The sequence below is a fragment of the Astatotilapia calliptera genome, chromosome 8, assembly GCF_900246225.1.
Source record: "Astatotilapia calliptera chromosome 8, fAstCal1.2, whole genome shotgun sequence".
Taxonomy (NCBI): Eukaryota; Metazoa; Chordata; class Actinopteri; order Cichliformes; family Cichlidae; genus Astatotilapia; species Astatotilapia calliptera.
Genome location: NC_039309.1, coordinates 13377871 through 13391774, shown reverse-complemented (window position 1 = coordinate 13391774; position 13904 = coordinate 13377871). Strand labels below are relative to the sequence as shown.

Here is a 13904-nt window from a genome sequence, read left to right as displayed (position 1 = left end):
AAGTTTGAGTTTAAAGCTAAACTTGTAACTATGTCCTTGAATCCTAGTTTTATTTTTTAGCATAAAATACGGTATATTATCTAATAATTATAGCCTAATTATTATGTTAACTGTGACAACCCAGGTGACAATGGACATGTCTGGACAGGTTGTCATCTCTGAGATAACACCTTGTACCTTGCCTTGCTTACACTAATACTATACTGCCAATTTAGCAACACTGAATCACCTACAACATGTAACTTTGGAGTTATAAAAGAAGACATAACATCTAAGCAAGCTGAGGGAGAAAATGCAAACACTAGACAGAAAGCCCAACTGACAAGCACAGTCAAAACAGATCCATCTTAATGTTAAGCAACAAAGTGACCTGAGAATTTGATCTCCCAAACAGTGGAAGAAATTATAATAAATGCCCAACAATACAACAGTGCAGCAGCACACATGTGACCAAGTCTGCTTATCCATAGTCATTCCAGCAAAGTGTGGGCTAAGCTTGTAGAAGAACAACAAACAACACAGTTTTCTCAGATTTGTGCTCAAAAATTTCTTCTCGTGTTAGGGAGCTGCCTTAAGAACCAGTAGATTAGGAACCTTTGTCGAGTTTAAAGTCAGAATTCTCTGTGTTATGAAAGCGGCTCTCTTTTTACCTGGATAAATCACTGTGATCAATTATACTGAATACACAACCTCAGTTTATATTGTGAGTTTCTGTTCGAATGATCACCTTTTCAAAGATTCTTTTGTTTAAAGAATTTTTTCAATTGCATTGCTACTAGAATGTGCATGTATTCATTTTGTTATTCATAAAATGTCTAAATGTTTTTATTCTTGATTCTAATCTGCTGCTTAATCTGTTTTACACTGCTGGAAGCTGCTAGGAAACAGGACACACATTTAAATCCATTCAGTCAAATTAAGATTAATTTCACTTTGATCTGCTAACAAACTAAAGTGATTTCAATGTCGTCTTTATTAGGCTGTGGGACAGTAACTTTTAATGACTAAACGGATCCATTTTAAAGTTTCAGAACTCTAATTTGCTGCGGTCGCCTTGGACATAAACAGTAGCACTGAGAGCGCACTCAGTGATAAAATAATTAACTTAAAATTTTTTATTTTACCACTGTGTGAACTAAATCCGCATGTCATAATTTTCTGCAGAGTTAACCTTGTCTTTTTTGTAAGAGTGTCACATTTTTGCAGTTACTTTTTATGTTCTTTATAGATTTTAATCAACATGTTATCATAATTAGGTGACACTCATAGGCATCATTTTGTGTGCATGAAGAATCATGTGACCTGTGAAATGCCCCCTTTTTATGTGAGGCCTGAAGCAGAAAGCCTGAACTAAGAGAGAAAGATGAAAACTACTGCCACCACTATTGCCAACTGAGGTGTGGGTCATTGTCAAGCCAGTTGTGTTGAACATTGTAGTATACCATACCCCTGTTCTAGTTTGGTGCATTTCTTGCAGTAGTACCAACTGTGGGCCTGGCAATTTTAAGGATTCCTTTCGATGGGTTAGCTTTTGTTTAGTCAGAATGTGTGGAAAACCCTTTAAACTGGTCATCAGCCCCATTTTTTCAGAAAAGGGGGTTATGATTTGAAGTTTGATTACACAAATAGTAAAATGAAAACAATAATTTAATAGCAGAACATTTCTCCATAGACAGGCAAAATTGATATCATCGATGCCCACAGATATAAACAGATACTTCCATGTGTACCAAAAATATGATACGGTGATCAAAATGTACAAGACTGTAATTTCTCTAATGAAAGATATACTGACTTTTGTGAGAGTTAGTGGGTGGTGAATATAAGTAATGAATATAATACATTATTTATATAGTAATATATAATATAAATATTAATTTCCTTGTAAATTAATTTGTCAGAAATTGTTTTTTTTTTATTTAATTTGTATTGAAGATATTTTTGAAACTGACCAGTTGCTTGTCCAGTTTTTTTTATTATTTTCTAAAATGCCTAAAGAGATTCACTCTGACTCCAAGATAAATGATGTAAGCAAAATTGTTACATTGTTGCATTTTTCTATCTGATATTAGCAAAGTGTTTTCTAAACTTGATATATATTCAGAGGAAAATGTGTTTGTGCATGAAAAGAGTTCCTAAGAAAAGGTGGATTGTCTTTTTATTTGTATCAAAAACATGAGATTTTTCTTGGTATTTAAAAAGATGATTCATGGAGAATAGAATACACTTACCTCTCCAGATTTTAGATGCCCATTTTGCTTATTCTCTGTTTTTCCTAAAGATGGAAGTTTTTGTCCTGAGGGGGTTAAGAATATTGACAAGAAGAGTTACTGACTGAGTAGACAGCCAGGTTGTTGACATGCAGCAGAGTACTCCAGGTACCTAACAGTCTAAGCAGTCATACATGTTTGTGGGTTACATGATACATATTTGATATGATATATTTGTTTCACTCAGGGCTGATCTACTGAGTTTTGCACAAGCAGTCAAAATTTTATAGAGGAAAGGGAAGGATGTGGGCGCTTGTTTGCAGGCCACATGAGCTTTGCTTGCTTCACATCTTTACATATTGGGAAATTGATGCAACACTGCTTTGTTCTGTTGGCTTACGATATATATGAAGAGATAATGAGATTGTGTTCTGTTCTGATTGAAGGGGATGATGACATCGATATGAAATAGCTGTGGTCTTCACATGGCTTCTGTGCGTGATCTACACAGATACATCTTTGTCTAATGGGTCATTTGACCTGCACCAGTTTATGCTGATTGAATCACAGTGAAATAAGCATGTAGCACATTGCCAGCTATATACACCAGGTAGGCTAGTCTGTTTCCTTTTTCTTCTTAACAATGCCTGAGAAATGATTGAAACTAGAGGCGACTTCTATAGAAAAAAAACAAATGGCCAAGCGGACACAGTCTTCAGTATCACTTTGTGCACAGCATCAGTGATCATAAGAAACATACAGAGAAAATAGATTCTCAGTGACATTTATGCAAATGAGACTGTGGCATGTGAGTCTGCACCCAGCATGACGAGAGGGGAATTCACCATCACTTGGCTGCTCTACTGCTGCTGCTGCTGCTACCATTAGCATTAGCATTGTTCACACATCCCCTCATCTTAGGCCGCTTCCACACCCCTCCTTCTCATCCTCTCTACCCCAACTCCTGACCGTGTCTCCACCCTCCCAGTACCACCACCCCCACCCTCGTCTCTGCCTGCCTCTGCGTCCTCTCTTTCCTGTTCTCGCTGCAGTGTTGCTATAGCAACGGAGAAATGTGGGAATACCTCCGTCCTTCAGAGAGGGGGATGGAGGAGGGGTAGGGGGGAGATAGAGGCGAAGAGGAAGAGGATGGGAGAGAGACGGAGAGTTAAGCGGCAGACAGAAGAAGAGACAAGAGCAGAGGAGTGGAGGGAAGACTGTTAATTAAAAGACAGACAGAGAGGGGCTGCGACTCACTGAATGGACACCATTGCCTGTCACTGAGACTCCTGACTCACTTAGTGACTCCAACCGTTTGTCCATCTCCTCTGGCCCCTAAAAGCAACCCCCCCCCCCCCCCCCCCCCCCCCACACACACACACACACACACACACACCACACACACACCACACACACTACCACCACCCTCCCATTGATATTCAGTCTATGCGATGAAGAAGATGCCACTGTTATCAGGCTGCAGAGGGGTGTGAGTGTCTGTGTGGGTGGGGGTGGGTTCGACTCAGATGGCATAGTGTCGCACAGCCATGGCGTAGCTTCACGCTGAGCCTTACGCACGCCATTTGTTTGACGATCCATGTGTTCTGGATGTCTCCATTTGTAGTGAGGCTGCAGTTTCCATGACAACGCCCAGACTAAAATAGCACCCCCTTCCTCCCCCCAACCCCCACCACCAGCTCTTCTCTCATACACTCATAACTGTTCACTCCTGATCTTGAGGCTCGTTCTAGATGTCCCATACTGCTCGTCTCCATTCATCATATGGACTGAAGCACTAATACCGCCAACACCATCATCAGCTCCACACACACAAGTGCGTACACACGCACACACACACACACACACACACACACACACACACACACACACACACACATGCATGCGCACGCATACACGCCACTCATCACATCTCCTCCCACCTCTTATCTCCCATTTTCAGTCTCTCGGTCGCCCTGCAACAGATTCTGTCAACACGCATCAGCCTCTGCGTTGCCATGGCGACGGTCTTGAAAATCGCTGCAATTATTTCAGCAAAGACAAAAAAAACGAAAGAAAAGAAGAAAAAAAAGGGAAAAACCACACTATAGCCACTCGGGGGAGGGAAACTGATCGAGTGAGAGATGTCTGCCTGTGTGTATGTGTTGGTGCTTTATGTTTATGAGAGCAACAGAGGGAGAGAGTGTGTGCGTGTACATGCATGTTTTGCGACCCTTCAATGAACCAGTGTGTGAATTTTAGCATTTTTCAAACAAATATGCAAATGTGGTGATGTGATTTTACATTATATATGAGTTTCTTTTGGCCCCATATTGTAAAAAGCATTTATTATCCTCCACTAAAAAACCTAAATGGATATGCAAATATATGTATATGTTACTGTGAGATGAGTGCAGGTGGACTCGCTGACCCATTTTTAAAGGGGTGCTTTTCAAAGCCAACTTGTACCAAAGTCTGTATCACACACATGTTGCCCCCATGCGTGTGTGTCTGTGTTTGTGTATCAGTGAGAGGATTACTGTGTAGTGCTGAGGTGTGGAATTGAAGGGGTTAAACAGATGTACACACAGACCACTGCACAGTATCAGAGTTTTAAATTAGTTCCGACATATGCTGAACGTCAGTGCACATATACGTTTTAAAAGCTGGCATTATAGTTGCTACAATGGACTTTATCACAAGTTCTTTAAGGTAAAGTTCTTTAATGGTCCCCATGCAGAACATTAAAAAGGACCAACAAGCAGGCAGTCAAATAAAATGTTCTTTAATGACTTAGAGAAAAATACAGAACAAAAGGCTCTGCAGGAACATGCAGAACTCTCAAGTGTCTCGCAGAGTTTCCAGAAAGGGAGCAAGGAAACCAGGAAAGCAAAATAACCAGGAATAAACAGGTAGATCACATGATGATATGGAAAAGATTGACAGAAAACACGCAGATTACACACTAGGGAGAATGTTAATAAGGCTCAGGTGAACTGAATCAGACGCTAAAGTGGGTGTGAAGAGAACAAAGAGAGGAAGTAATAGCACAGAAGCATGTGAAGGACTAACCTTTAAATTAAGAAAAAACAAAAAAGAATAAAGTCGCAGAGAAACAAGAAGACAAAGAGAGGCGAAACATGGAAAGCAGAGAAAAAAAGTAAAATACGCGAAACATGAGGGCAAAACCAATTACACTAAGGTTACAAGCTAAACTGTGGCAACTAAAAATACTTTAAATCCAGTGTGTTTCTGTTAATACTGTGTGACACTGTAAAAATTACTATAAGGCAAAGAAATAATAATACCTGATTTTTTTGTCTTCTTGAAAATAAATCCCAGTCTGCATTAAAAGGACAAAAACTAACAGCATTTTAGTCTTTGCATAAAGTACACATAATTAGCATTGCATACATAAACAACTGAAGTGGCATTGTGATAAAATCTACAAGCCTTTAGAAAACACTTTAGTGAACTATACAAACAGAAGAATAAAGATATAAATTATCACCAAACTAAAAGCAGAACTGGACACATTTAATCTTGTTGTTGTTTTAACAAAGTACGCGGGATTCTCGCTCAGTATACAAGCTGCCAGTTATGCTCTTTTTTTCTTTGCAGATCATTATCTATAAAACCTAATTTAGTATCTAAAATGTTACTCTGACACGCCACCTCAGTGAATACTTTAAATTGCTTGTTACAAAAGATGCTATCTTACACTTATCAAACACGATGGCAACGCTGCATAGCTCTAAATCTTTACACTTACTAATCCCATTGTATCTCATAAAGCTACTTTGATACTAACAGATACTTACATGTGTGCCATGTAAGGGAAAACACTCCAGGCCCTGTAATTTTAGGGCAAAACCAACAGTGGATGACATAGCAAGTTATAATGAGTGTTTGTGGCTCTGGGCCAGTGCTTAAGTGAGGACATGTGTGTTTACGCATGCAGGAGTACAATTTTAGAAGCCAGGTGGGTGCATCTACACTTTGTCATGGTGCTATTGTAAAGCATCTAAATGTGGGGGTGCTTTTAAAGTGAAATTATCCACACAAGGGTCACACGTTTTCATAAGATCAGAAGCTGACACAAAAATGCCTGCCGTGGCGGGCTGTCATGTCATGTGCGCAGCGGGGAATAGAAGGAGACAGTGACTTGGACTCCAGTTGACAATGGAGATAGACTGGGACCAATAATCCCAGAGGAGAGGTGGAGAGAAAGACAAAGAGGGAGAGAGAGAGAGAGAGAGCGACACCCACGCAAGGCCAGGTAGGGAGGCTATAAAAGCACTGCCTAAATTTACTGAAACATGCACTTAGTGTCAGCCTGGGTGTGAGTGAGGATTTGACACACCCACCCACACAAACACACACACACACATATATATATCTATATGTCTGCGAATCATTTGTACTACAACACCAAAATATGTGAACAAGCAGCTGAGGTAAGTGCAAATCTTCATTTATATTAAAAAAAAAAGCATTTTGTTGCATGCATGCGCACGCTGCATATTGCGCTTTAAGGTTTTAATTAATGTTTGAATCACAACATAATAATAATTTCTCTTAACTGGAAAGAAAGAACACTATTATCAACAGATCAGTGGCTCAGCTTGTTAAAAGATTATGGAAATTTACTGAAAGTGACTTCAACTTTTAAGAACAAAGTAACCCAAATTAAAAAAAAATATATATTTCAATGATTATGTTACATGCTTAGTTGATTCCTCTTATCATAGTCAACATGTACTTCGAGTAAAATATTATAATAATAATATAAACCATATCCTAAGATCATGACTGGTACACACAGCCCACTTTATCTCCATCACTGCACTGTTTCTGTTTCTTTTTGTTCCCTTATTTAATGGGAAATTGTGATTTTATAGATTAACTTTCTTGATACTTTTCGTCTTTCAGTGAAAGAATTTTGTAAAGCAGGTGACGCTCGACTAGCTGAAAAGATGCAGAAGTTGCAGAAGAGTTTGGGCTGTTTGTTCCTTCTGTGCTGCATCTGTTTGACTGAATGCCGGGTGCTGAAGTTTGTTGTAGCTGTAAGTTCCCCCATTTGTCGCCTCCCCCCCACAAGATGTTTGACAGCATTTCTTTGTTGAATCCTGTGATTATTATATAATCTGGAAGACACTTTGCTGTGCATGGTTACTGATTGCATTGTAGTTTTCCTGCCCGATCAGTATTATTGTTTTTGCACTTTTTTGTGTAACAAAGGATTACTTTGAGCCTAAACTCCAACAGTGTCTAGCATATCTCTCCCACACACTGCAGCTTTATACATAAACCTCTTTACATAACACCTTATTACCCAACTGAATGATTTAAGAAAAAGAAATCACACTATTCTTATGATTTGGCGTTTCATATTTTTTATTTTTTTGTATCCTTTAAAAAAAACTTGTATGTGTATGTTGCTTAAGTGCTTTAACCACTTACCTTGGGACAGCATACAATAAAATTATATATCTGCTACATAACTATTACGGCTTAACCAACTGCTTGACAGTAAAAGTGTGTTATCAGCTAAATCCACTAAATTCCTGCTAGTCTTCAGCAACCTCGTATACAGCTCCACTGAATTTCATTGAGTTTAGATTCACAAATCTTTGGGTTGTTTTTTTTTTGAAAACTATTATTTTTAGTTATTGATTTAATTACTTTACATACATAAAAAAAATCTCATGTTGTTGTGCAGCAATTATATTCAAAAGCCTTTGGATCTTTGCTGACTTGTGCTTGTGTTATTGTGTTATTTTTATGATGTGTTTCACTCGAGTGGTTTGTAAAATTACTGTGGGATCAACAAGAGTGAATCAGATGTGTGCACAATCCCGTTAATTCAACCTTTCTGTTATGTCACGGCTCAGAAAGTGAGCTGTCAGGTAATAACACTAATGCAACAGTTCTAACGATTGTGCCTTGATGACATCATCAGAATGACACTTGTGCCTCAAATCCTGCCCACGCTGTCCACAGTCACAGATCTCTATTTATTACCTCTGTCTCAGGGTGATAATCTTGTTTAAGTGTGCAGTGTAATGCTAACACAGCAGCATGGCATCATGTGACAATATCTGTTTTGCTGCTCAGGTGTTCCGGCACGGAGATCGATCACCTATTGAGTCATATCCCAGGGATCCATATGGGGAGGAAGTGTGGGCTCAGGGTTTCGGACAGTTGACTGAGGTACTTGATTTGTCATTGACATTTTGGTTTGTTGTTAACAAAACACGTGAAGAGATTTTGGTTGTACAAACTGAATTGTCTAATAGTTTTACTCTAGCTCTTGTTTTACACAAAATCATTTGGGCTGTCGTACGGAGGCCCTACAGTGCAGAAGAAACAAAAATTGTAGAAATTGCAATACAGCATTTTAGAAAAGAGAAGAATAAAACAAAATACATAATAACAGCATAGCAAGAAACAAACAACAAAACAGTCAAAGCTGTTATTTATCTTAACAAACAAATTAGAAAATAACACCAAGAGGAAAAAAAATTAAGTTACACAACAGAACACAAGAATATTACATAAACCCTTTTTAAAAAAAACCCCCAAAAAACCCAAAAAAACCACTGACATTTAAAATTAATAACAAAACAGAAAATTACATTTCAGTAGTTTACAAAGTATGTCCTTTCTAAATGTTTCTAGTTTTCTCTTTAATGTTATTTTGTTTTGCGCTTTAAGGCCACCATACTTGAACTGGGGTGACACACAGTTCACTAAAATATAGGTGAAAAAGTCAAACAAAAGAAAAATAATAATAGAGACTTTATGCTTATAATTTGACAAGAAATTCATAAACAGGAGGATCACAGGCTTAACACAATGAATGCATCACTGTACTTCAAAAACTGCTGAATTCATTTACTTAAAATCTTTCACTATAAAATACACTTTTAACAGACTTCGGGCTTTAATTAAATTCCTTCCTCCTGTGACTTTGCTCTGTTGTCGGGCAATTAGCTGCTTTACAGTGTATAAACTCATTATTTTGTCTTTGAGAAACACTGGTAACAGGGTAAAAGTTGCTTATCTATGTAAAAAGGTTGATTAGGACCATAAATCTGCAGCGTTTTCAGTCAAAAGGTCAAATTCTGCTAAAAATGTAAAATGCTGGCAATTTTCCTTCCAGCTGGGCATGAAACAGCAGTTTGAACTCGGCCGGTTTCTAAGGAGGCGTTACGGAAATTTCCTCAGTGAAGACTATAACAGCAAAGAGGTAGGTGTATCTGTGTATGCAAACACATATGCGTATCTGCGTGTTAATTGCTGTTTCCTTCCCCATCTTTGTTTAGGTGAACTCTGTTGTGAGCTTCCTAAGCCTCTTGTCATGCGTGCCCTGTAAAATCAAGTGCGCGTACGAGCAGTCACCATCTGTCACTTCTGTAAAAACATACAATAAGTTAATGAGCCTGACTCATTTTGGTGAACTCACTGTCATGACCGTGCAGTGTGCTAAACATGGGAGGGTAATGTAGCCCGTGGGCTTCATGTAAAGTACAGCTGTCAGCAAATATGCAGCTTCTGTGTGCTGGATCCTAAACACACTGACATTATAAGAGATTTGTAATTTCTTTTTTGCCTCTGCTTTGTCATACTCGTTACCTTCCTTTTTCTCTTGCTTTAAGTGCTCGTCTTTCTCTCTTAAACAAAACACAATTACCACAACTAATGACAGCTGTTCTCAGAACTTATCACTGACAATCTCTTGCCTAAATCTCAGTGAACTTGTGCCATACCTTTTCGCGTGTTGCCATGTCTGTTTTACGTTCACAAAAGGGGGGCAAAACAGAAGCACTCCTGGTATCACAAGAACATCCAACCTTATCTGCTTGATTTATGATGTGTAAAAACCTGATAGAGAGTGACAGAGAGCTATAGAAGAGGGAAGACTGATGTCAGAAGAGATCACAGCAAGACAGATTGTCCCCCCCTCCCCTTTCCTTCTCATTCATTTGACTCTTCTATGACTATTTGGGTTAAGGAAGTACCTCAGTTGACTTGGGATGAGTACTGCTTGCAAAAATAAAGGCAAAAACTTTAATGAGATTTCTAAATGTAGAAAAGAAACGTAAGCCTCATTTACCCCAGAACACAGCACATAGTCGGATCAGTGAAACCACTCCAGTACCAGCATATGAATGCTTTTTAATGCCATGTACTCTCTGTGATTACAACAGATATATGTGCGGAGTACTGACTACGACCGCACTCTGATGAGTGCCCAGGCTTGCCTTGCTGGGATGTTCCCCCAAACCAGACCCATCATGCCCCAGTTACTGTGGCGGCCTATTCCAGTGCACACCATCCCCAGAGCCCTCGACAAGGTGGGCTGCTGAGCCACATAAATATTTTCTTTTCACAGCAGCAGCCACGCAAAGCTGATTACAATATTGTATAAATTATTTTGGGCTTTTCTCTGTAGCTCCATGCGGCCATCTGTGTGCATCCCAGCTGTGATTCCCCACAGTGTTAAAGTGTGAAATGAGCATACATTTGTGCCCACAAGAAGTACCTCGAGTTAACGTTCATTATTTCCACTGATGTTTAACTGCTGTTTTAAAGTTGCTGAGGTCTCCAGGTAAAGACTGTCCAAGGTTCAGCGCTATGATGACGGAGACCTTCGAGAGTCATCCCTACCAGAAGTTCCTTAAAGCTCACCAGGTAAGACAAAGGCCGTCTCCACACAGCCAGACAGACCTCTAAATACACTGTTCTGTAGCCCATCAGCATCTGTTCAGTGACGTGAATGCTCACAGCCCAGTTTGTGTTCAGCATATCTTTTCCGTGAGTCATGTGCCTGCTAACCAGTGAAAACTTGTTTGTAACCCCGTCGTTTAATATCATCAGGCTTACACAATCAAAATTGCTGCAAACAAAATCGTGTCCTTACCTCAGCCTCTCCTGGTCTGCTTATCCCGGCCCTAATTTGTAAATTAACTCACATGCTGAAATGCCTATTTCAGTAAGTATATACTTCACAGTTGTTGATGTCAACGTAATCAGCACCTCTAGTAGACGTGTTTGTTATGCTGAAGACATCATGTCCTCTCAGTGATTTTCTCAGGCACGGTGACTCCAGTGCCTACGAAAAGCTGCACAGTGCAATTTCTCTCACATTCTCAGAGACACTAATTAACGGTTAGATTGAATTAGATTAAGAATTACAATAAAATGGTTTTAATTAAATGGAGTCCCACATGCGGCCTATTAGGGTGATAGCTGAGATCAGGCCAGGGCATCCTGCATTGAATTTTAACACCCTCTGCTGGAGGCAGCGTACCTGCAAGGTATATACACGAACCAAACTGGTGCCACGTATCACCGTGTTATCTGACCAAAGGTTAAACTTACAGTCATCGCCACATTAATGAACTACTAATGCTAATTTATGCAATTTTTGATTATAAACCCCTAAAATAGATATCTAATCAGTGTGCCTGGACAAATATCCATAAATAAATGGAATGTTACTCATAAAAATGGTAATTAAACTGTTGTGTTCCCTTGAGCCTTATTATTTAAAGAGTTTAAACTGATGTCCTTATTCTTTTCTTCCCTGTGCAGTACTTTGTGGAGGCTCTCTCTAACCACACTGGCTACCCCGTGTCCAAGCTGGTTGGTAAAAAAATATGGAGGGTCCACGACACTCTTAACTGTGAGGTATACTTTAAAGCAAGCCCACAAATATTTCTGCTACCTGTATTATGCACATTACAAGCTGCTACAAAACCCAGATGCAGAGAAGTGACAGAGAAAAACACAAAAAAGGAACAATAATGTGCTTTCGTCAAAGTATCTCCAGAGAAATAGAGCGAGGGTAGGAGTGCGGGGAAATCACTTTATACATACAGTAAAAGACGAATGGGGCAACATATTGAAATGATAATTAAAGCATAATGAGATGGGTGGATTCTAGGCCAGGTTGAATATGTTCATTCAAACTTGCAAAATGAGCATCTGTTATCTTCAGACTGGTGCTAAAAATAGACGGGATAATAGAAACTATAAAGTACGGCCATTTAAACCTCGTTTGCTGCCATGTTGTATAATGTGATTATTAGCGTAAGGCAGTGCCGTAATGAACATTCTTCTCTTTTGCAGAGGATTCATAACTTGACTCTGCCACGCTGGGCCACCCAAGAGGTCTTGGACACCCTGAAGAGAATAGCTTCCTTTGAGGTCATGTACAGCATCCTCAGTCACAAGCGAAAAGAGAAGGCCAGGCTCTCGGGAGGTGGGAATTCACATTAGAGGCAATTAATTTAGAGCACTCAAGAGGAAAAAAAAAAGAAGAAGCTCTGTTTATCTCATGTGACTGCTGGCTGAAGCTTTGTTTATTAGCACATATGAGCTAATGGGACAAAGATGATTACAGGGCCAAGACAGGATGCTCAATAAGGTCAAAAGGATTGTCTTGGTATGTGAGAAAAATTAATTTGCACTGTTGACATTGTGGTAATTCTCCAGGGGTCCTGCTGAATGCCATCCTGAGGAATTTCTCTAAGGCTGTAGAGCAAGGGAGCACTCTCAAATTCATTATGTACTCAGCTGTAAGTGCATTGCTTGTGTACGAGCACACATTTATAATCTGCTGTGTAAACTGCTGCTTGATGTACTGTATCTCCTCGCCTTCTTATTGCTTTGGTGCTTGTTCCTCGTTCCAGCATGACTCTACACTCATCACCCTCCAGGCAGCTCTGGACGTGTATAACGGGCTTCTTCCTCCTTACGCTGCCTGTCAACTCTTTGAGTTCTACCAGGAGCATGATGGGTAATGACTTCCTTCCAGTTTTATTTCCTGCACTATTCTCTTTTGCATATTCAAGCACACTATGTAGGTCAGATGCCCACCACATTTTGAGGTATCGCGGTTTTCTGTTTGGATGCACCGAGCAAATACCTTTCCTTTGCGATCTGAGGAAATTTGGCAGCCGCCCAGGGCTGCAGTTGTGAAAGCATCACATAATACAAATACATTTGCATAACACTTACAGATGTGTGTCCTCTCATTGGATTCGTCCTAATAATTACCCAGATCCTATTCTGTGGAGCTGCACTACCACAATGACTCTCGGAACAACCCCTACCCCAACCCTGTGCCAGAATGTAACGGGTTGAGCCCTTGTCCTTTATCCTTGTTTAATGAGCTGGTGAAGGACGTACTGGCAGATGACTGGCAGGCCGAGTGTGGGTTTAAGACAAAATGGTCAAGCACAGGTGAATAAGATAAAGTTTATAATCTGTGTCTATGTCTGTATTTGGTGTTGCCACCAGGTTTCTCTGCAACATGTTTATTATTATTGGGGGGGTTTTTTTGGAGGGGGGGATTGTCTGGGATTATTCAGAACACACTGCCTCATTTAAACATATCAAGGCTTTTGGATATTTGCCATCTATAGCTAAACAGTTGTTGTCTCCCACAGGTACCATAACAGCTCTTGCAGTGGCTGTGGGACTCCTGGCGGTGGCGCTGTTATTCAGTATAGGGGTGATAATCCTCAGGCGGAGAGGACAGTACTCCAGGGAAGTGTAGCAGAGATGATTGACACACTTGTACCATGAAATATATAAATATAAAAATGCTTCCCAACTAATGTTCACTGTAATATGATCGTGATAGTTATTGTGTGCTTGAGCAGATTTGAGCCTTCATAAAGAATA

The 13904-nt window shown here is 39.8% G+C and overlaps 1 protein-coding gene across 3 annotated transcripts; it reads left to right on the top strand.

Moving 5' to 3' along the window:
- Positions 1-6383: 6383 nt before the first annotated feature.
- On the top strand, positions 6384-13900 carry LOC113028443 (testicular acid phosphatase homolog). 3 transcript variants are annotated; one of them, XM_026178711.1, is made up of 12 exons: positions 6384-6664; positions 7140-7273; positions 8325-8420; positions 9373-9459; positions 10421-10567; positions 10806-10904; positions 11808-11903; positions 12345-12477; positions 12711-12793; positions 12908-13014; positions 13279-13460; positions 13667-13776. In XM_026178711.1, exons 2-12 carry the CDS (start codon positions 7184-7186, stop codon positions 13774-13776), a joined length of 1230 nt encoding a protein of 409 aa, XP_026034496.1. In that variant the 5' UTR covers positions 6384-6664; positions 7140-7183. The 3 variants fall into 3 exon arrangements, with proteins under 3 accessions (XP_026034496.1, XP_026034495.1, XP_026034494.1); XM_026178710.1 differs by having other exon boundaries at positions 12711-13014; positions 13279-13734; XM_026178709.1 differs by lacking the exon at positions 6384-6664 and having other exon boundaries at positions 7184-7273; positions 12711-13014; positions 13667-13900.
- The last annotated feature ends 4 nt before the right edge of the window (positions 13901-13904 follow it).

Bases quoted from the DNA above. Each gene is read 5' to 3' on its own strand.
- LOC113028443 (XM_026178709.1), top strand. From the start codon at position 7,184: ATGCAGAAGTTGCAGAAGAGTTTGGGCTGTTTGTTCCTTCTGTGCTGC. The intron at 7,274-8,324 runs GTAAGTTCCCCC...TTTGCTGCTCAG, and splicing joins TGCTGAAGTTTGTTGTAGCT to GTGTTCCGGCACGGAGATCG. The intron at 10,905-11,807 runs GTAAGACAAAGG...TTCCCTGTGCAG, and splicing joins AGTTCCTTAAAGCTCACCAG to TACTTTGTGGAGGCTCTCTC.